Source organism: Filicampus tigris, chromosome 14 (assembly GCF_054856515.1).
Source record: "Filicampus tigris isolate MCC_2025a chromosome 14, RoL_Ftig_1.0, whole genome shotgun sequence".
In the NCBI taxonomy this organism is placed as follows: Eukaryota; Metazoa; Chordata; class Actinopteri; order Syngnathiformes; family Syngnathidae; genus Filicampus; species Filicampus tigris.
Window position 1 is genome coordinate 16,697,304 of NC_141230.1, and position 24,213 is coordinate 16,721,516.

Consider the following 24,213-nt stretch of genomic DNA (forward strand, 5'->3'; position numbering starts at 1 on the left):
AATGCCCAGAAGTAGTTTTGCCTCATTAGGAACATGTTTGTCACAGGCATCTGCTCTAACCACTCAACTGTGGTCATCTTGTTGCTGACCAGCTGTTATAATAGAAACAAAATGTTAGTTTCATGTTGAATGCTAATGCTATAGTAAGGTATTTTTTTTTTTTTTAAATAAAAAAAAAAAAAAAAACATGTATAGCAAGGCGTTTTTTGTGAAGAAAAAAACGACCATGTAAAAAATGACCACGTAAAAGTAAGGCATTTTTTGTGAAAAAAAAAAAAAAAAAAATGACCATCTATATTAAGGCGTTTTTTGTGAAAAAAAAAAAACAAAAAAACGACCATGTATAGTCAGGCGTTTTTTGTGAGAAAAAAAACCGGCCATGTATAGTAAGGCGTTTTTTGTGAAAAAAAAAACAAAAAAACAACCATGTGTGTAGTAAGGCGTATTTTGGGGAAAAAAACAAAAACGTTTCACCTGTGTTTATGAGCAACATAAATTTCTCTAGTGTGTATGAGAACGTTTCACTAGTGTGTATGAAAGCATTTCACTAGCGTTTATGAGCGCATTTCACTTGTGTTTATGAACAACAAAAATTTCAATAGTGTGTATGAACACGTTTCTCATAGAAGTTCATCTGCATGCTCGTCGTCCTCATCGGGGTCTCGACCTGACAACAGTTCGTCGTCGTAGCCGACTTGAGTGGACAAATGCTCACATTCGATGGCGTCTGGCACGTTGGAGAGGTGTTCTCTTCACGGATGAATCCCGGTTTTATTATCTTTGCAAAGGCAACATATTGATCGTGCACAGGTGCGCCTCATGGTCCGTCTCGATGGGTGAAACACGTGTACAGGCAAAAAAAAAAAAAAAAAAAAGACCATCGGAAAATAGATGTTAGGTTTTTTTTTTAAATCAAAGGCATTTATTGCGAAAAATGCACTTGACATGGAAAAAAAAACAATCAAGTCAACCACGGGTCATCAGTACAAGACGATGCATCATGATCACATGGTAGAGCGCGCTGAGTACGGCCAGCGCAGAGCATGACTTCAATGGCACCAAAGGCCTATAAATATTCTGCACAATATAGAATTATATAGACTTTTCTGTTCTTTTTTATTTTACCGTTTGCTGTACACAAAAGAGACCTGACTCAGTCCTGATGAGCGTCCACGCCGCTTTTTTTTTTTTTTTTCTTTTTCTCCATGTGTAGAGCTACATACCAAGGCCTCCCCTGAAATATGCTCATTCTCACACACGCACGCACACACACACAACATGCGTTTCCCATAGACAATTTCACCATAGGAGACTGCACAGTGACAGCTGAGAGTATCAAATGAAGTGATCATTTTAAGACTTATTTCTATCTTAGACTTGATTTAAGTTCACTTTGTTACCCGCGCTGTGCTTTTCTTCTACGCGTAGAGAGCAAAAATACATTGTCATTTGTGAATCCAGCTTTTCTCTTCTTCAACTTTGACCTTAATCTACTTTGCAGAGTTGCTCCAGATGCATGGGATTACCCACAATGCACTGCGCCCCTATATCTGTCATCACTGGGAACGGGAGCTTGCAATTTTGTCTCCAATTTGAAGGGTTTGCCCAGTTTTTGTTTCCCAGTTCCAGGGAAATGAAGAGGACTAAAAACGTTTTGTTTGTTTTTGTGCTATGAGGGTCCAAATTGGAGTAGTATTCCTATTTTTTATTCCACGGGCTGTGCTAAAAATGTCACCAAAGAAGATCTTTAGGGTTTGATGTCAACATGCAGGTTCTCTTTTACGGTTGTAGCCAATATTGTTTTATTGTATAGTGGGCACATCCAATTTGACGGTATTGGACTCCTTTGCACTTTCAAGCAAAAATGCAATTTTTCGACGTATTTGATGTATTTTTCAGTTTCATGTATTTTTATGTAAAGTCTCACTTTTTTTTTTTTTTTTTACATAATCCTTTTCTGTTATCTTTCTGGGCAATAGCACCTTTTTATTTGTACTGCATCAATTTCATGTAGGGCTTTGCAAAAAAAAATACATTAATTAAAAAAAAAAAAGGCGGGCTCAGCCAATCAATGAGCTGCACCTACGGCCACAATTAAAAATCTGCCTGACTCTCACACTTTACACTCGCATCCCTTCGAGGATACTTATGCACATTCCGTCTTCCTTTTTAGCCCTTCCCTTGTCACTGTGAGTGAAACCTCAACCCAGGAAGCCACAAACACACATGGTGCACAATCCTTCATACACGCAGACACAATACTGAGTGAGTCAAACCCTCCAGTTTGGCTGTGCTTCATCTCAGAAAAGAGGGGGGGGGGGGTAAAGGTAGATAGTGTGGCACATGTAAACTAGCTCGGACCGACTCTCAGGACGTAAAAAAAAAAAAAAAAAAAAAAAAATCAGAAAGCAGACCGTACACTCACTGAAGCCTCGTACAAAAATATCAACAAGATCCGAGTCGCCGTCGCAGGTTTGGCAGTTGGAGAATGAAAAGCTTCTGGTCGCACTTTCGGATTCCTTGCATCTCCTCCACATCGACACAACTTTGCTCGCAGCGCTGCACCGCTCGCTAAACGGGAGCGTTTGGGAGTTTTTCCATTTGGTTACATAAAACAAAAAGCTTGTTTGAAGGAAAATATTTGCTTTTACGTAGAGGCTGACACGGAGTGCAGATATGGTGGGCTGTCGTAAATGTCACTGAGTGCAATCTCATCTTTGCTTCCATTAAACACAAAAAAAACCCAAAACAACTTTAACAATACAAATGAATCATCCCAAGAGTTTGGATTTTTTTTTTTTCCTTTACATTCAGCAAGCCATTTTTCCTCACTTGAAGCCACCGTGTGCATGGGAAACATTAAATAGAACAATAGAGCAATTTCAGATTCAATAAATATAAAAATGAATGAGGAAATGACGTGTTGCACCTTTTTTTTTTTTTTTTTCTTAAATACAAACAAATCCAGTGACAGATCACAGCTTGGGACAACACAAATAGCAATCTGAACATTTAGAAAAAACAAACAGAAACAAATAGAGAAAAACAATGCTACACAAATTTGTCCAGAGGTGCAGCGATTAACCGACAAGTAATCGATTATCACAATTATTTTGATAATCGATTCATTGTTCAGAGGCCGTGTTTGATTTCGAATGGTCCAAATCCTTGGAATTTCAGCCTCTGAACAGTAAATATTCTCAGATTTCTGTTGTTCTCCATGAAAGCGGACTCATTATCTTTGTTTTGAATTTTCAGGACTTTCAATTCAAAGTCATGTCCTGTTATTGAATATAAGGGGTGGATTTTAAAACCAAAAAAAAAAATCCTATTCATCCCAAAAAATAATTGATAAATTAATCAATTATTGAGATAATCATCAGTTGCAGCCCTACATTTGTCATCAACACATATTAAGTTAAAAAAAAAAAGAAATATGTGCTTATTGCCACAAACACAATGAACCTGGTTTGGGTCTTTGCAAAGAAAGAACGCACCAGAGAGGAGTTCTGAGGTCGCAGTTTGAAGCCGAGCTGATGCTTGTTGTGCTGGTGGACGACACCTGGGAAGCTTTTGTCGGTGTGCTCTTTGAGTGTGTGTGTGCGTGTGTCTTCAGTAGTCGCACCGGAGGCCCCCTGTTTTGGCACCCCTGGGACGAGGACGGGAACGTGTGCTGGATCGAGAAAGACTTCCAAAGACGTCTTGTGCTACTGTCTTTTCCTTTGATTTGTAAAAAGTCCACAGGAATCTTGTCGCTGACACTCGAATTCCGTTGAATTATAATTTTTTTTTTTTTTTTTTTGAAGGTTATCAGCTCCTTAAGGCAGATTGGGAACCCCAATATCAAGCCAAGTGATTTTGCGTGTGTTTTTAAAAGCTCTCCACGAAGCTACCAGGAAACAGGCCGGTTTGTCCCGTCCTTTGCAGGGTGCCTTTGTACCAGCCGTCGTCTCGCTTTTTGTGGACGAACACCACGTCTCCTTCGCGAAGCTCGATCTCCGCCTCGCTCTGGGGCGGGTAAGGAACAACCACTCGGTACCTGGCCAACACATGTAGATGAGACTCAAGTGAGCAGGTTTGGCCATTTTCAAATGAAGCGGGCTATACACTACACGCAACCGAATTTTAACATCGCAAACATTTTAGACTAAGAGCAAGGACCACCTACAAAGTACTAATGAAGTGCCACCATCAGGACCAATGTTAAAATACAGTTGAGTAGTAACAGAGCAAACTGCTGCTTGTTGGGAAGTGAGTTGTGTTTGTCGCCACCATCTGGGGCTCGTAAATCAAAGTTGACGGCTCATAGCTTCAAAAACTCTCAAGTCGAGTCACTTGTAAGTTAAGGCAACTTACAATCGATAATGACTCAATGAAAAAAGTGAAAGAGGAAGTCAATCCCCAAATTTTGTTTACAATAATATGTTCTATGGGATAGTCTAAACATGGCATTCTGATTAATATAGATAGATAGATAGATAGATAGATAGATAGAATAATTTGTGGAATTGTGGAGTTAAGCAGCAAAATTCATCGTTTTTTTAGCCATCTCAGGGGGCGGCCATTTTGTCACTTGCTGTCAACTGAAAATGACATCACAGTTGCTCAGGGCTCAGCTAACGGCCAATCGTGGCTCAGCTTCAGAGAACAGGTGAGCTTGGTATAGTTTTGTGAGGTTGTCGACGTTAAAAAAGTTAAAGGACTGCAAACCAAATGTTCAATAAGTGATATTGTTTAATGCAATACAGGTTAATTTATTGCTTGTATTAATTTAAAACTACATGGGAGATGGGAGATAAAAAAAAAGAAAAACATGAAATCACAATCTCAATATTGAGCGAAAAAAAAAATCCCAATTATATTTTTTCACTAATTTGAAAACACACACACAAAATTGAAGGTACTGTAGTATGGAACGCAATGACATTATTTTCGGTTGTGTCAATGAGCGCACCCACCTCTCCCTGGACAGCGGCTTGGGTTCGGGCCGGAGCACCATGAGAACACTGCTGGCTCGCGTTGGCGGGGGCGACATGGGAAAGTTTGTATCCAAGGAGCCCGACTTCCTGTGCAGGGGTTCCAGCCCCACGGCCCCCGCCATGTCGATCTCGACGGGACACGAGCCGGCCCGCCCCTGAGAGACCATGGGACACGATCCGGAACGGGCGTGGTGGTGGTACGGGTGGTGAGGGTGGTGAGCGAGCTCGGTGGCCAGCGCACCTTGGCCAGCCGTGGAGGGATCGTGGGTGGGCGGGGAGGTGGGAGGTGAGCGTGGTTTCTTCTTGGCCGCCGCCCCTGACAGGAGCTTCAACAGACCACCGGCTTTTCTCTCCTTCTGATGGGGCGAAGTGAGGGGAAGCAGAGAGTATAAGGGTGATTGTCATTTAATTGGATCGGTAACAGTAAAGACACCGGTAAAAACACACCACAAAAAAATACAGCCATGACTTTACAGTAAGTCCTATTCTCCAAAAAGTTTTTGACCATTTCAAATTTGAATCATTAGGCAGAGAAAATGGCGGTGCCCCACTGAAATACATCAAAGCTTCATAAAAATCCACCAAGATGCACAATGACGTTTTGCCCTTCTAATTCTAAGGCTACAATCACATAAATGATCCTAAGGACTCATTAAACCCAATATATTCCTTCTTTGTACAATCGGTAAAGACATGCAATCACACTTTCACAAATTCATACAGATCTCAAAATGAATGCCATTCATTTTGCTGTCTACTATTGTGTGAATGCAAAATGGCTGCCTCCCTCATCCAGCACTTCAGATCTGCCTCTGGCGTCTTGCAACGACATAGTGAGGCTCTTCCCAGTGGGATTGACGGTAAACACAACTTGAGGACCGACATTTGAAAAATAATCAAGAAAAGGAGGTGATTGTCTTAGTTTTCATGGAAAAGGCAGATTAAAAAAAAAAAAAAAAAAAGAAAACATGTTGTAAATCAAACTTAATTTGGGACACATAACAGAAAAGACATTTTGGCATTAAAAGTTTTAAAAATATTGCTTGAGAATAGTTTTTCCCTTTTAGAAACAAGTATTACAATTTGAATGGTAACGGCTGCCAATATTTCAAATATTCATATCAGTAAATTTAATAGATTTTAAAAATGAAAACCACTGGGGTATGTTTTTACAATTATTGATATAATTATATGATAATGACCCATATATACTTCTAATTAAGAACAGTAAGTACTTTTGCCACCTGTTATTCCAATTGACTGTCAATAAAGCTTTTGTGTGCCACGAAGACGCTGTTGTTCTACAAACCACACGGGGGCAGTATACACATACTTAACTCGAACGTCAAAGCAGACCGCCTCGTGTAGCATTATTCTTTTTTTTTTATTCCAAAATGTAATTTTACACTTAAAGCTCAGTCCCACAGTACAGTGGGAGAGTTTGATTTATCCATTGATAAGGTCACATTACAAATAGTAGTAGAAGGAGACCGCATGCTTGCGAGAAGTGCTGCCGTAGATGCCAGCTCCTGCCCGCCCATCATGCTAATTACTGGAGCATTTGCTCACCCACGCTCGACACTCTTTAAGTGCTTTTACAGTAAATTATCCCAAAGATGAATACAGAGGCTGACAGATCAAACGGCTCGTGGTAACTGCTCGTTGTCGTGAATGTTTCTTCCACTGCGGAGGACGAGCAAAACACTTAAAACATGTGGACCGCTTGGTGGCCGAGTCATTTTCGTCGCAGGCCACTTTGTAGTTATGGTTACCCTCAGAGGATGTTATGACTCTGAGGCCATATGAATATATCATCTCATCATGTTATTACCAAGACACTACAAATTGACGGCTAACTACCTATCAGACAGCAATGAAAATACTGTAGTTTGTTAAACTAGTGTGGACTTATAGGAAGAAAAAAAAAAAAAAAGTGAAACCATATGCCATTTTTGTACAGATTTTTAAAGAACATGAAGCAGACGCACATGATTTGCTTTAGTGTGCCGCCGGTGGTTATAATTGGGAGCAAAAGCCCGTATTACCCGTGCTCTCTGCTTTTAATAAAATTAAATTGATTTGTGGGGGACTCACTAAAGCTCCCTCTGACAAACATCCTCAGTTCTGGCTTCCTGATGTTCAACATGCCTGCGTGTGTTTATAGCTGTCTGCCAGACATTATCGGATGCGCTTCATCATTTCCCGTCGCTTCTGTTAGACTAGAACAGACAGACGGTGCTGCGTCATCACCACATAGGCTTCTCAGAGCAACAAAAAGGTATCAAGTGTGATGATAATATGATTTAGGATAAGAGGTGACAATCCAATTGTTTTGGAATAACGTTATCTCTAAGTCTTGTGATGCTGGACAATCTGATTCTAAAACTATGAAGTGTTGCAATTATTTAAAAAAAAGTCCAGCATTTAAAAATCCACTGTGTGTGATGACTTCACACTGTGGGTGAAGTGAGTATAATCAATTCACTTTAACTTTGAATGTTTCAGATGAGACGTACATCAGGTCATATTTTTCCAAATGTGTTACTTGTTAAAAGAAAAAGCTAATATAAAGGTAATTAAAGCTAAATTGTGTTACGGGTGTTCTTGTAATTAAAAAAAAACAAAACAAATAAATGTAATCAATTGAATTATTTTAACACTTCTGGGAGTGAAACTAACACTAAGCAGGTTGTTAAAAATATCACAGCGGAGATACCTTTCTACTCCCATGTGTTGTTAAGTAAATCTGGAGCAGTGTAAAATGATTAACTACTTATAAAGTGTTAATTCAACTCTGTAGCGTGTGGAGCTATATATTTTATATATCGTCACTGTCATGTGAAAAACACTTATCTCCATTTCCTTATTTTTACATGAATGGTGTTTCCACCTTACAGACATCGCATTAATGTGAAAATTAAAAAAAACGTTCCAAAATTGGAGATAAATGTTTTTCACAGGACAGCGACAATATATTGACTCAGTGGGAGTCATTTGAACAGCGACTTTTTGCTGTGTGCATAGAAACCGAACAAAAAAAAGTATTAAATCAGAATCAGGCACTTGGGTTGCAGCCACGGAGGTTAGTGATTGGATAGTAGTCAAGGTGATACATACAGAAGCTCCTGTATAATTTATTGCCAAACTATTGAGACACCTGATAAAGTAATTCCACTTACAAGGAAGCGCAACTCATCCAACCATGTCTTACGGGCTCCGAACGCACAAGAGACAGCCAACCAAATTGGGCGGACACATAAATAGAACACAAATCAAATCTGTAGCTGTGGCAGGAAAAGAGGATTCATTAATATCTGGGCCTCATATAAAAAAACAAAAAAAAAAACAAGAGCCATCTTTGAGTGGGATGATGTAAACAAGCCTGCTGTTCCACCATCACAGAGCTGTTTGTCAGCTAGCCATGTAGTTAGATTAGCTGTCCAACACGCCGGGGCCAGCAGTGAAAACAAATGGAGCTTAGACAGATGCAGAGCTTTTTTTTCCCCCTGCCATCATTCAATGCGAGCATGTCCCGATTTGACATCCCGAGTTTTCCACGCGGCAGACGGCGAGGCGGCGTTGGAGGCTGAGTTCAATATGAGTGCCATAAGGTGCGGGTGACTTACTGAAGCAGGTACAACGGCGCATGCAGAGTAACACGCGCCACTTAAGATAATTTGAATGCATTGTAGCTGTTAAAGCAAAAATTCTTCAATAATTAGCTGTGATACGTTTCACTGATTTTGCTCGAGGGGCAATTGAGAAACGATGACATTTTTCTCAACGAGCAACTCCTGTTCTATTTTAAAGCTGGCAGAGGTTTGTTTTGGAGTTTGGCGTATCAAAGCGATACGGGGCTGCCTTTTCAAGGGTTGAGGTGCTTTGTCTTTGTCTAAAATACATCCAGCCATACATTTTCCGTTGTGCTTATCCTCCTCTGGGGCACAGGTGAGCAACTGTCACTGATTTTGGATAAGAGCGCGCGGGCGCACACACGTACGCGCAATTTAGATCCTTCGGTGAACCTGACACGCATGTTTCTGGTCTGTGGAAGGAAGCCCGGATTGTAAGGCAGATATGCTAACCACTAGCCTACTGTGCTGCCAGCCCGTAACACATCAAATAGTGAATCCCCTGTTCGTCACGAGGGAAAAATTCCAGACCCACCACAAAATTCATGATAAAAGAGTGACTATATCAATTTGAAAAAATAGTTTTACCCCTCCCAGATGCTTTGAAAACATTTAAACTTATTAAAACACACTAAAAAACACCCACAAAGAGGGAAAATCTGCAATTTCGAGAGACTATATAATTTAAAAAAACGTTTTACCCCTCCCAGAGTTTTAACGATGAAGTCAACCCAAACATATTTTTTTCAGGAATATGTTCAATGCAGGCCCATTAGTTGAAACAAGGCAATATGATTAATATGAAATATGAGTTAAGCAGCAAAATCCACCCGTTTTCAGCCATTTCAGGGGGCGGCCATTTTGTCACTTCTGTTGACTGACATCACAACTGCTCAGGGCTCAGTTAACGACCAATCACGGCTCACCTGTTTTCTGAAGCTGAGCTACCCTTGTGAGGATAAGCGGTATCGATAAAGGATGGATATATAGTTTTACCCCTCCCAGACGCTTTAAAAATATTTTAAATGACTAAAACAGAGTTTTTTAAACACCTTACAAATGTAGCTGAAGACAACAAAAACAGATGGCAAGGATAAAATGCATAGAAATTATAGTATGTACAAAAAGCTCGGGAGGTTCTTCTACACCAAACGCTTCTAAGCTGAAAGTCACAACATCTTTGTGCATTGGGGAACAATCATATGGGAAAAGAGCCTTCCTCAAAACTGTTCCCACAAATCAATTCAAAAAGGTGAAAAATAAATCCAGCCGTTTGATTAACAAGGAGGTGTGTCTCATATTCTTGCTCTATAGACTGAACAAACACAACGAACATCCTGTTTAATTTTGGAGCAGATCACTGATTTTAAAAGGTGAGCTTTGGCCTGACGAGCACGCATACCTTCTCTGTTTTGGGGGCGAGGGCGCACTGCGCAGGTGCATGAGAGGGGCCCGGTGAGGGCGGCTGCAGGGGGATGGCCGGTTCCCCGTTGAGTAGCGCCGCTGACACGTTGGGGGGCGTGAGGCAGGACAAAGGAGACGACAGGGGTAGGTGCGGCCGGGATGCGGGCGACGACAGGGGCGAGGGCCCCAAACTGGGTCCCGGAGACGTCATGGAGAGCGGGCGACCCGGTTGGCCGGAGCAACGTGAAGGTGAGGAACTTTGAGAGCGCAGGGAAGATATCGCCACCGCCGGACGCTCTGGGCTTCCAGCGGGAGAACTATGGACTAAAATAGACAAATAGATTTTCTGCATGAATATAATCGTGAGGACGTTTCACTGACAGCAGGTAGCCATTAGTCCTCATTAATTCTGGAAGGGAATATCTATCTCCATAGATCACCTCTTTATAGACACAATTCGGTTAATCAGAAATAACACGCATCATAAAACCAAGGTGCAAAAGTTATTAGCACTATAGCCTCACAGCAAGAATGGCAGTACATTATGACGGTTGATATTTTTACTCACTTCAATGAATGCGGCGGGATTTGAATCTAAAGAAAGTAAATAGTCAAATCCGCCACTCTCAAAATGTTTGGGGCTATTTGGCATTTGGGTTGGGCATAAAGAGAAGGTCAAACTGAGTTCACCTGTGAAGGATTTAGGTCCCTCCTGAAATTTCACCTGATACAACTAATACGGACGTAACGATTAATCGAAAATCAATTTAAACCCGATTCGCCCCGATTAATAGATTAATCAATTCGATTAATCGAAAAATCGAATTGATTAAATTCAGCTAGAAAATGATGTCTTGAAACATTTTTTTCATTCCAGATGCATAGCACATTTTGAATGTGTAGATCAAATGATGCTTTTGGGCCAAACATCATTTTGTATTGCGTTTTATGGATGGCTGCAGAACCACGCAAGTGCACAGAGACAAGCATGGTGGCAATTTAAAAAAAAAATCTAATCGAATCAAAAATCAGGAACTGAAAATCTAATCGAATCGGGGCTAGAGTGAATCATTACATCCCTAATAACTAACTTTTGGGGAGAAGTGAATAATGTGAAAAACACCAAAATAGGCAACAAGTTCCCACGCAGTAAGTAGCTGCCTTAAAACTGTCACACACCAGAAAAAAAACACACACACACACACAACACACACGCCACCTGCTGTATAACACTGCAGTACTCAAAGTGGCCTGCTGCTTTGTAATGTAGTCCAGAGTGCGTATGGGAATGACACAGCCAGAGACCGAGAGAAAAAGCAAGAGGCAAGAGGCTCTGTCATTACGCCTCCATAGAACACAAAAAAACAAAGTGATGTCATTCAGCGGTGCGTTCCTTTGTGCGGCCCAGTCTTTTCGTGTCAAGCGGTGCTGTGCTGCTGTGTGTGTCTTAACACAACACTCCTACCACACCTGCTCCGCATCATCCTCACATGCCATGCAGACCTGCCAAGGTTCATTAACTTGCTGCCAACTCTGCCCTACAGCGCCAACAGAGCGGCAATGTTTCTATTTTAAAGCGGTTTTCGGGTTTGCCTTTGTTTAGCTCTGCTACCTCTTCCTCCACGGTTTCACAGTATTTGGCACGTGTTGCCTTCTCTGCCGATGTATGTATTTTAAGATGCTAGACAAATCACTCATTCGTTTAACCAAGTTTGTATTTTTCCTCATAGTGTCTCGGTTATTATTATTATTATTTTTTAATCAAACCTCAATGCCTTGCCAGTGCTTTTCCAAGCTCAGTGTGTGAACATGGCCTCAGGTCCAGCAAGGCTGTTTAACATTGTGAACTAACTCACACAACAAGCGTGGCGCAGTTCAAGACTGACCTGTGACAAAATTAACCAATCGACTGAATATGTCGCCGATTGCCTGTGGTGACTGGCGATTTGGAAGCAGGAACATGCAGGCTTTTTCTCTGCTCATTAATAAATAAGCGCCATAGAATTACAATGTCAGCACCTAAAAGTAAATTGACATAAAAGAGCAACATGCTCACGTTTGTGGAGCCAGAGATTATTCCCGGAGCTGAGTGTTAAAGCATTACTAGACAACCTTGAAGCACATGGTGGATTTAGTTGAATCATTTTTGGGGGAATCTACATTTTTAGCTGCTTATCCGGAGCTTCAGAATGCCGGTTGAGAATGCATCAAACATAGGTGAGATTTTATTTGCTAATGCAAACAAGAGTGAAAAGTAGACCTGGACTTCAGAGAGTGACTTGGTTTAGCTATATGAATACTGATTTGTTTAAAACTTCGAAAGATTTTATGTAGATTTATTTTATTTGATATTTTATTATATTTATATTCATATTCATGTGTCTATAAAATCTTTGAAAAACAGAAATATGTGATGGTGACCACTGAATTGGAAATAGAACATAATGTGGCCTGCTTGCTGTTAAGTACGATACAGTAAGTTGAAAATCATAATAAGAGGCAAATTGAATATTCTCTGAAAAGTAATCCGCGTTTTATTACACCATAAAATAGCATTTTTAACATCTTGGTATTAACACTTAAATGTTAAAATACTACTTGACTCATTCACTGCCATTGACATATTTATTCGTCTTTTCAAAGTCCAGCCATTCAATCCCAGGAATTTATTGATATTTTTTTCAATTTTTTGGTAAAAGAGGGTCTGAAAATGTCTGGCAGTGAATGAGTTCATAAATCATTTTTGATGAGGATGTTTGACCATGCAATACATTTCAAATTCTCATTACGTCCTATTGGAAAATTGGTCGAAACCTAAGCAGAAGTCAGTAAGTGTCCTGCAATTGATTAGCTTTGACTGTATATGTTCCACTGTAAAGTTGCTTTTGTCCCAGAACTGAAAACGAAACCCATCCATGTCGTCTCGAAACATAAAATCATCCTGTTGTCATAATGACTTTCCACAGCCTTGCAGACATTCTGCATTCATTTGAGCATCCGTCAAAACATTTTCCGGCCGATGGGGCAGCACAATTGTGCAAAGGTGACGACGCGTGTATTCATTGGTTTGAAGTGTGCGCTGATTACACGGGCCTTAGTGGGCAGACAGGCCACTCAGCCAGAAACAGCTTAAGATGCGCAGCAGGGTGCCGATCGCAGGGATTGTATTATGTCATGACACTGATGACGGTTTATGTTGCCTTAATGACAGCACAGAAAATCGTCGCGGCTAAAATCTGTGACACGCACCTCAGCTCAATTGGGATGGATCATCTCACTTTGGGATGTGACTTTACAGCGAATCTGAAAGTTGCATAAATCCGGCGTTTGGTGCCATTTGAATGTGGTCGCGCAAAGATTTGAAATGAGTATTGATTAAAAATGGGGGTCCGTTGTGCTTACCCAGCTGCATTGAGGTGCGTGTCTGGTTGACCGAATGCTGACCGGAGCGCAGGCAGTTCTTCAGCTGCGCGGCTGCAGTCTGCGGCGATGAGGCGGGACTGACGCAGTTGATCAGCGGCGTGGAGGGACGGGACGAAGAGGGCCCCGGGGACCCTGGAGAAGAGGGGTCCGAGATTTTACCGCTGACCTGACTACAACCACCACCACCACCTCCTCCGTTTCCTGGACTGGACAAACACGAGCCCCGCGTTGCACCAACTCCGAATGTGGCCCTTTGAAACAGAAAAAAGAGAGTTACTTGTCATTGGATTGTGAAGTCTTGACACACAAAATTGGGAGGGACTCTAATCCCGCAAGGAACAATCATTTTTAGGCTACCTGCAGCGAATAGTAAAAAAATTCTTATACAAAAGCAATTGCTTACAGTATATACGAGATTGGTGGAGGTACGACTTAGCTTACTTCACAACAAGCAATGGGCTGATGGGCAGATGCTTCAAAAAAAAAAATTAATGAATTAAAATTAATTACCAGTCCCAGTTGAAGTTTACTGGCAAACAAAAAGCAAAAGATGCTCACCTGTTTTCTGAAGCTGAGCTATGATTGGTCGTTAACTAAGCCCTGAGGGTGTGTGATGTCATTTTCAGTCGACAGAAGTGACAAAATGGCCGCCCCCGGAGATGGCTAAAAATGGGTTTATTTTGTTGCTTGACTCATATTCCACAAACACAATATTAATCAGAATGCTGTGTTTCTACTAGTGGGTCTGCATAGAAAATGTAAAAAAAAAATGTTTGGGTTGACTTCCGCTTTAAGCCGCTAGCTAGCATTCTTGCTATCATTGTTGTTTGGGTTGTGATGACTTCCTTTTACAGAGGACTGTTTTCACAATAATGGCAACATTTTCCAAAACCTCCACTTGGTTTCCCATCTCAAACCGCCATTGTTGTGTCAAAACCACATCAGCAAAAAAAAAAAACAAAAAACCCAGCATCGCCACTTACAGTTTCTCACATATACTATATGACGTGGCAAGTGGCTCGTGTTTCTGTCTGCCGAATAATGAATGGCAGCCCGGTGAGCTGAACTGCATTGACTGCGCCATCCGCCCTCTTATTGCTGCCCATTGACTTCCAGTCATATACGAGAGTTATGAGCTCCATCTTGTGCGCGAAGCAACTCGAGTTTTAAAGCATCTATAAAGGTGACGCTTGCAGAAAGAATATTTTGGCCGGACCTCGCTAAAGCCCTGTGTACACAGCTTTTTCCCATCAGGGCTATTGCCCTTTTGAGTAAACTGCACAGAGATGGAGAGGCGGAACAGAATGTTATGTCAATACGCCGGCAATAGCGGCAGCGGCCGTCGTTGCATTGATGCTCGTGTAAGTGGGACAGCTGGAAGAGCTCCCTCAAAAATATCCCACACTAGGGTGACATTAAGCTGATATTGTAAAGTTATGTATGAACCCGCAAGGCATGGCGGTGGATGGATTTTTAACGTGCGCTATTACACGATCCTCCAGCAAAACAGGCTTGACAGACACTTTTGAAGGGGAACTTGAATGGTTTTAGGTTTATGATAAACATATTTGTTGTGATTGTTGCGGTCATGGTCAGGTAATGGATTGGATAAAGCCACTCACTAAAGCGTGGTACACGCACACAGACTTTTATTAGAAAATGTGAGCAGACTCACACACGATGAGAAAAAATATCTGCAAGTCTTCTTCCTCAGGATCGCAAACGCAGCACAGCACACACATAACGATATCTCCGCTGACAATCGGGAGTACCCCACCGGACAAAATGTCTGTCGCAGTACCAAGACTGACCTGTGAGAGGCAGTGTTGCGCCAAAGAAGAAATACGAAAAAGAAATATAACGATAGGAGAAATTATTAAATATACCAGCGGGCAGATGGATCAAAATATTGATAAAAATGACACCAATGTTGATATTGATGATAATCAATACAAGTGTCATTAGATGGATATTGTATTAGTTTATGTTTATCTCCTGTATGCAGTGCTACCTTACCCCTTGATGCAAAACTTCACCCAAATCTGTTTATGGTTTTTAACAAATTCAAAATGTAAAGAAATTTTTTTTTAAAAAACACTTAAAGTTCATGAAAATTCATTCAGATTTTTTTTTTTTTGTGCCAACCTTTATTATTAAAACATATCAGCATCGACATTAATGGTAATGTCGGTAATCACTTGGTATCGCATCGATACCAAATCTTGTGGTATCGCACGCCACTCGAAACCGCATTGCTGTTGCAAAGTCTTCTCACTCTTATTGTTATTGCGGTGAATGACTTACACAAAATAATCAATGCAACCTGCTGCTTTTCACGTCGCCCTCCTAATTGGCTATCATTCCTTCTCATGTCGCAATCATGGAGCTCGTGGCTTTGCTGAACTCGGTGTTGACCACGCACACAAAGATTTTCAATCGTACGATTTGAACATTATTTATTTATTCATGATTGTGGGCCTTGACCATTTTCTGAGTAGGCACCTTACAGCACACGAGTATAACTCAGCATAATCGATTGGCGACATCCAAAACTTGGACCTTTGCTGACTTTGGATATTCAATATGCTCAAATGAGGCGCAATCAACATGCACGCCTGATCCCTGAGGAGAAGGTCTTGTTATGTAAACTTGACAATACTCTTCCAAATAAACACAAGGAAACATGCAAGTGAGGACGAGTACATACAGTAATTTAGCACAACACTACATCTAAATTAATACCTACTAAATGTGACAGAATGGGAACAACAACAACAACAAAAAAAGCAACACAACAACCTTGTCAACCATTTTGGCACAGAATTGAAAATGGTGAAATAAATACACTCAGACAAACAGGGAAGCTTTGAAGAAACAAACAATGAATCCAAACCAGCCCAACATAAAATCAATAGTGGAAACAAAACTGCAAGAAATATTGAATGCGGACAAGACTATATTTCAAATTAAAGGTGAGCATCTAGTTAATGTTTTCGGAAAACACAGTCAGTCAATTAAGTGTCGGTCTCTCCTCATCATAATGAGAATCCTCGCAGCGTCGTAAGTATGGAGGAGGGAAGCGCCGGAAAGAGCGAGTGTACTTCTTGTGCAAATATAACAAATGGTCTCATTTGATTGTACCCTCCACCCCACTAATTATTGCCATAGACAATGCATACAACGGAGTGTTAAGTGTTCCTGGGTTATTTTCCTTTTCATCCCATCCTTCTCTAGTCTCGGCACTCTCATTTCTTTGCCTCCTTTCACCTTTTTGTTTGTCCAACCACCCACCCCGCCGTCGCGTGGTTTCATCCTCTACCTCACTGCTTTCATGCCTCATTTTCTTCCTGCCGTTCCCCGAGTCTTCATTATCTTCCTCTCGCTTGTGTTTTCTATTATTCCTACGCTGCTCGGCTTTTGTTTCTCCCCCGTTCACAGTCTCTCACTGCATCATGGGGCAGAATGCAGATAAGCCGCTCGAAATGCGGACCTCCTCAAAGGAATGACGACGGCGATAAAAATGAACAAATATACAACTATGACCTCAGCGCACTTACCTTTTTAATCTCAAGCGGTTTTAACAGCGCCGCGTAGTTGGGTTTGAATGCTAACAGCAGCGGTAATAACAATTTTATGATAATGATGATGATGGCGGTGGTAATGATCTACTCTCAGTGTGTGGTAGCACCAGAAAGACAGACAAGACAGTGGATCCTCACAGATTGAACACTATCAGTTGTAGATGGTGCATTTGAATATTGTATGTAAATCCTGTGTTTATGTTACTCTATTTATCTGTATGGTTTTTTGTAGCTATTCCTTTCAATTGTCTGATTTATTGGTTTTATATTTTTAATTGCTGGCACCTTGAGGACGACTGCATACCTCAATTTTGTTGTACTTGCGCAATGATGATAAAGTCATTCTTTATCTTCTATGGGCCTCCACTAAACACAGCATTTTGATTAATATTGCGTTTGTGGAAAATGAGTTATGGGGGAAGTCAACCCAAACAATTTTTTTTTAAAAAAGCACATGTTCTATGCAGGTCCACTGGTTGAAACAAGGCATTCTGTTTGTGGAATAAGAGTTAATCAACCCGTTTTTAGCCCCCTCTGGGGGCGGCCATTTTGTCACTTCTGTCGACTGACAATGACATCACAACTGCTCAGGGTTCAGGTAATGAGCAATCACGGCTCAAGTGTTTTCTGAAGCTGAGCCATGATTGGTGGTTTTCTGAGCCCTGAGCAGTTGTGATGTCATTTTCAGTCGACAGAAGTGACAAAATGGCCGCCCCCTTGATACGGCTAAAACGGGTAGATTTTGCTGCTGAACTCATATTCCACAAACGCAATATGAATCAGAATGCCGTGTTTCATATTCTTGAACATATTCTTGAGGGAAATATGTTTGGGTTGACTCCCCCGTTAAGCAGAAAAAGCCACCTGTTTTTAACAATCTCCGGGGGCGGCCATTTTGTCACTTCTGTCCACTGAAAATGACAACACAGTTGCTCAGGGTTCAGGTGAGATGTACAAGAGGTGCAAGTACAGGTGGATTTTACCGCTTAACTTATATTCCACAAACACAACATTTAATCGTAATGCCGTGTTTCGACCAGTGGTACTTCCTATTTAAGCATAGCATCAGTGTAATTTACAGTGTTAGCATTAGTCATTAAGTTTTGATAGCCAACTCATGCTTTATTGTTTGGCAAATTTGTCGATGTAGCGGGGTGATCCTAATTGATTAAATGTCTGCTGCATGCGCCACATACATGGATCTGCACAATAAATGAAAAGTGTAATTCAGCGGGAGCCAAGGTTTGCTAGACACAGTTGTGTCCAAAATTAAAATTCAGCATTCAATTAAAGTGGTAAGAGCCCATTGTTTCAAACTTTTTTAAAGTGTTGAAAAGTCCAATTCTCTTATTTGTTTCTCCTTCAACGGGAGATTGTTTTTATGGACAAGAGTCAATATTTCTACTGTGACCAACTCAATACGTCAAGGTAAAAAAATGTGAGGATGGCTGTGACCGACCTGGACACGGGGGTGACGTAGTTCCCCGGGAAGACGCCAGACGCAGCCGTTCTCAGTGAGGTGCCTTTGAACCAACCGTCTTGACACTTCTCAGTCACCCGGTACATCTCCCCCTTTCGAAGTTCAAGCTCGTCAGCCTTCTGAGGCTTGTAGGCGTAAAGCGCAAGGTAGCTGAGAAATAAAAGTATAAGAAATAATGTGTAAAGAGCAAGCAGTGACGAGCTGGCAGCTACACAAGATTAATGCGAGTTATTCTTCACACCCACCATTAAGACGCATGTGACATAAAGCGCAAACATTAAACATAAACACTTCAAAGAAGAGACACGTGGGATTTTTCTTATGCATGTGGAGAGAAGCATGACTACAGTATAATTGCTCTACCTAGCAGGGGAAACTTTCAAAGAATAATAAAGTAAAAATATCACCACGATCCAAAACAACAATAAAGTATTCATGTTAATCGATGAAAAAAAAAACTACTATGGTTTTAAAGAGTGCACTTTGCAGTAAATGATTCAGGTAAAATGGATTGTGCATTAGTTAAATACAACCTAAATAAATATTCAGAAATAAACCTTTCTTGAAGATTAAATTCAAATGTATTGTACCTAAAAGTTAAATACAACTGAACTTTATCTTCTTTTATTCAAATTTGATTCCGTGATTATTTTGCGTACCACGAGAGGAAGCCTGTGTACCACCAGTAGTACCCGTAACACACTTTTGAGAATCACTACCTGACAAGAAAGGTGGTTTGCATCAATTTTCCAAACTAATGAGCTACCTGTATCAGATGTTCTCCTTATAATCATCTACTCTGTAAAACCTCAAAAGATGAAAATAAAAGCAAAAGGCTTACAAAGAGCATAGAGTGGACTTTTGTTTTACCCGCCAAAGAATATGGAATGTTGGTAATGGTGCTAAACTCTTACAAACAGGAATTAGTATTTGCAGTTGCAGCTTTCTCTTACTGTATAAAATATTTTGAACTGTATCTACTTAACATACAAATGCGCTTCTGCTGTTGTTGTTGTCATTGTAGTCGTCGTTGATGGTGAGGGCAAACGACGAGACTAGAGTAAACCAGCTCTATAGGCTGCCTCCAGGTTGCCATGGTAACAGATGTGGGGATCGTATTCTGTCTTCCCATGGCAACAGGAATAGTTGCCTGGTCAAGATTGAAACGTCCACCCTCATCAGCAGTACCAACTCACTCCGGACGTGTGTGAGACTCAAATGCCCAGGAGACGCAGGCCGAAAATGCGGGGTGATGTCTTGTTTCACATTTGGGGAAAGGTTAGACGACAGTTAAGGTAAGTCTGCTGAAGTGATGGAAACTTGATATTATGAATGAATGTTGATGCATCACTTCTAGTGTAGCAAAGTTAAAACTTCGTGAACAAGGCTTGTTAGCACTCACATAACTAAAGATAAGAAAAGTCAATGGTAAATAGGCTGTCACTTGTACAGCGCTTTTCTACCTTTGGTACTCAAAGCGCGTCACAATCTACCTCATCTACCTACTGAGGACGCAGCATCAGGAGGAACTTCAGTAACTTGCTCAAGGATGCTTCGACATGGTCGCAATGGCCGGGGATCGATCCTTCAACCTTTGGGTTGGGAAACGACCACTCCACCACTGAGTCATGACGCCGCAACAGGGCAGATTAAATGAAAAATGCAAGCACATTTAACAAAAAAAAAAAAAAAGTGTCTTAAAGTGGACGTCAACCCAAACATATTTTTTTCTAGACTATGTTCTATGCAAGCCCACAAGTTGAAACAAGGCATTCTGATAAATATTGCGTTTGTGGAATAAGAGTTAATCCACCCGTTTTTAGCCATCTCAGGGAGCGGCCATTTTGTCACTTCTGTCGACTGAAAATGACATCCGAGTTGCTCAGGTAACGTCCAATCACGGCTGACCTGTTTTCTGAAGCTGAGCCGTGGTTGTTACTTGAGCCCTGAGCAACTGTGATGTCATTTTCAGTCGACAGAAGTGACAAAATGGCCACCCCCTGAGATGGCTAAACCGGAGTGGATTTTACTGCTTAACTCACATCCCACAAACGCAACATTAATCAGGATACCGTATATAAACTAATGAGCCTGCTAGGAACATATTCTTGAAAAAAATATGTTTGGGTTGATTTCCCCTCTTTAAATGTTGTACAAATTTGGCATTTCCTAGTGCAGTAGTTCACTGATAGTATAGTAGTTCACTCATTTGAATTCTGTGCAGGCAGTAAGGGTCCAATTCCTACTCAGTGACGGCGGGACTGTGAGTGTGAACGTTTGTTTGTCTATATATGCCCAGTGATGAACTGTGTTATTTCCATATTGAACGATCATGCCTCCTCTTGACTTTGGTGAATTTCTTCATGTAAAACAAGTCTAAGGATAAAAGAAAATGTAGTGCATATGCCAGTGAGTGTAAGTCATAAGTCTTATTTTGAAACGGTGCTTTATACAGCCAAGGCCACAGTGCGTTATTGCATTTTTCTGTCTTTCAAAGTTGCTTTTAAAGGCCTTTCTCAGTGTCATGGTGGAGGAGTAGTTGTTAGTAGTAGAAATAGTGGAACACGGCCAATATCTCTGGGCAGAATGGAGGAAATGCTTTATAATCCTTGCAAGAAAATGGCATCTAAAGTGAACCTTACATATCAAGACATATTGATATTCAACAAAACAGGAGCAACGGAGGGGAAATCCAGGCTTACTCACATGTTGAGAGGCAGCTGCACCTTCGCATGGGCCAACAGCTCAGAGGTTATCGATGCCACTTTTGGGGGCACCAGTACCCCTGCCGAGGAGGGGGAGGGACCTGGGGACGATGCATCCTGAAGGCATGCGGAAAGTAGCAAACGCTTTGAGGCAAGAACGGAATATTCCGTATGTGTCTGCACCTCCAAATGCATCCTGGGTGTTCACCAGCGGTGACAAAAACACATTGAGTACGAGTATAGAAGCAACCAGAGGCAAACTGTAAGTAACTCTGGGCTATAGCGATATAAAAAACATGGCAAATATTTTATTTAAATGGAACTGTCAGACTTAGTAATTGGGAAATATATCAGTGATGTTAAAAAGCTGTATTATTTTTTAGGCAGTATATCTATTCACATACTGGTGAATATGGAAATTGCGTCTGTGTAGTATGCATTATTCTGAACCAGTCCGCTTGTCACTTACAAATTATGGGCATATAAAACAAGATAACAAAATGGAATAGGCATAAAACTGAGAATGGTCACCACATTCTTCAGCCAAAAAGGCAGTTAAAACCAATTCAAATTAAAAAAAAAAAAATCCTCCGTCAACACTGCAACATTCTGCATCCGTTTCACTAGAAGCTTCCGATATGAACTTTGTCAATTGTGATTTTAATTTTTTTTTGCAAACCTTAAAGCCGAAGTCAACGCAAGCATATTTTTTTCAAGAATATGTTTTGCGCAAGCCCCCTAGTTGAAACAGGGCATTCTGATAAATATTGCGTTTTTAGAATAAGTGTTAATCCACTCGTTTTTAGCCATCTCTGGGGGCGGCCATTTTGTCTTCTGTCGACTTAAAATAACATCACAACTGCTCACAATGACCAATCGGCTCAGATTCAGAGAACAGGTCAGCTGTGATTGGTCGTTGTAAGCAGTTGTGATGTCATTTTCAGTCGACAGAAGACAAAATGGCCACCCCCAGAGATTTCTAAAAACAAGTGCATTTTGCTACTTAATTTATATTCCACAAACGCAAAATTAATCAGAATGCTGTTTTTCAACTAGTGGGCCTGATGGGAACATATTCTTAAAAAAAATATGCTTGGGTTGACTCCCGCTTTAATCTTTACCACCCTGCAGATTTCACATTGCTTAAGCATATTTATGAGTGGACTGAGACAAGATTATCATTTCATTTTTTTTATTTTTACTTTCCAAACGTGTCTTATATAATGATTTGGATGATTTTGGCCCACCCAAGAAAAAGTGAACCCTTTGGAATTATTAATTGCATCAATATTTGAGTGCATCGGGACTGCTTGTGGCTGTGTGAGTGCGCGAACCTGGATGCGTGCGGCGGCCCTCGGGTCAGATGAGCTGATGAGGACCGGGTGGGAGATCTCCATACTGTGTCTGTTGTTGAACTGGGCCGCTCGCTGGGTGACGGAAAGAGCTGAGAACGAATGCCTCTTCTTTGCGTTTTTCTTCCCCTCGCCCCTCCGATGTCCCGAGCCGTTTCCATTGGAAGGCGAGGTGCTGGGGGAGGGGCCGAGAGAGCAGGGACCCAACGGGGACGGCTCCGAGCTCGGGCCTGGCACGCTAGTCGTCGTCGTCGCCGGCTTGTCGATTTCCATCAGCTGCTTTGCCGTTTCGTTTAACTGAGGTGAGGGGACAAGGGGAGGACATGGTGAGTAGTGTTCGGTTTTGGTCTTGAAGTGTGTGCTCACAAAGGGCAATCCGTGCAGTGCTTGAGTATTGAAAGAAACCCTAGCACAGTTCAAAGGTCAGCATTGTAGCGCATGACCAAACCATTTGTGCGGAAAGGCTAGCGGATGCAACGATGATGTTATTTCAGAAGCGTGCATCAAAATCAACAAGTAAAAAATAAGACTCTCGGATCGTGAACATTATACAAACAGAGTAACGGCATAATTAGGTTTGGGCATCATGATTTAATGCTGCAACGCATGGTAGGCCTTCGCATTAATCAGTACCCAAGAAGTAGCTCTCAGTTTCAATAACGTGGGTGATTATTCTTTGCATACTGGGGCAGAATTTTGCCAGTTAGTTGCGTATATACACTCACAATAATCAAATCCTGGCCATATTCGGAGCAAATTGTAGACCATTTTTCTCATGTTAGAAATGACCAGGATCCTTTTAAATGGTGTAAAATAAGTCCAAAAAGCTCTGTCAAAGTATGATGTAATTATATTTATGGAACACCTGGTTATTGCTACACCCCTTTGCAGCTGTCCTTGACTCGCCTGTGAATACTTTCTACAAGCTGTCAGATGTGTCTGTGGGGATTTTTTTTGACCATTGGTGCAAAAGGGTAAAAAGCTGTTTGATGGGGTTGAGGTCATGACTCAAGCAAGTCAGTTCCAGACATATTTACACCATTTATGTTCCTATGTGGAGGACAAATAATGAGCTCTACTGCACAAGACATGTAGCATATTTCTAGTTCAGTTATAATACGGGCATATTGTCCCGGGCAGAGATATCAGACTGTCTGCCAGCGCTGGGAATGAGAGGATCTCTCAGTTCCTAATCTGTGTTGGTCATTTGAGCTCTGGTACACAATCAGCTCATTCTCACCGGCACAAGTGGCAAATCTTCGCAATCCAAGTTCGCTCCATCGCTGTGACTGGCTGCCACATTGCACAGTTGTTTAACAACAACAGGGACGTGAATGCTGGCCAGCTGAAGAAGCCAAAACGTTCGACCGCGGCTGCGGGAATGAGTTGAATACAAACGAGCAACTTGTCCAGCACAGCTTGGCGGACAATGTGCTCATCAGTGACGGGGCTTTGTGCTGGTTTAGGCAGATGATGTTACCGTAGCAGTGTCAGGCGTCATAACACAAGTCCGATCGACCGCGGCCTTCGTTTTCCAAGGCTCTCGCTGCCTCGTTTGAATTTTGCCACGAGCTGTCAATCCATGACATGTTTTCTCTGATGTGACCATTCATGTGCACTTGTCTCATGTTGTATATTTCAGCTCTGACAGAGATAC

The 24,213-nt window shown here is 41.4% G+C and overlaps 1 protein-coding gene across 1 annotated transcript in view; it reads right to left on the reverse strand.

Moving 5' to 3' along the window:
• Positions 1-888: 888 nt before the first annotated feature.
• The window catches only part of LOC147136560 (E3 ubiquitin-protein ligase SH3RF3-like), an 82,279-nt gene continuing 58,954 nt past the window's right edge, over positions 889-24,213 (reverse strand). Inside the window, exons 4-10 of the mRNA XM_086052378.1 lie at positions 22,539-22,853; positions 21,206-21,321; positions 18,479-18,649; positions 13,418-13,689; positions 10,014-10,339; positions 4,959-5,335; positions 889-4,039 (exon numbers count right to left, since the gene is read on the reverse strand). Of these exons, the coding sequence (XP_085908504.1) occupies positions 3,871-4,039; positions 4,959-5,335; positions 10,014-10,339; positions 13,418-13,689; positions 18,479-18,649; positions 21,206-21,321; positions 22,539-22,853 (1,746 nt within the window). The 3' untranslated portion in view covers positions 889-3,870. The remainder of the gene's footprint in view (positions 4,040-4,958; positions 5,336-10,013; positions 10,340-13,417; positions 13,690-18,478; positions 18,650-21,205; positions 21,322-22,538; positions 22,854-24,213) is intronic.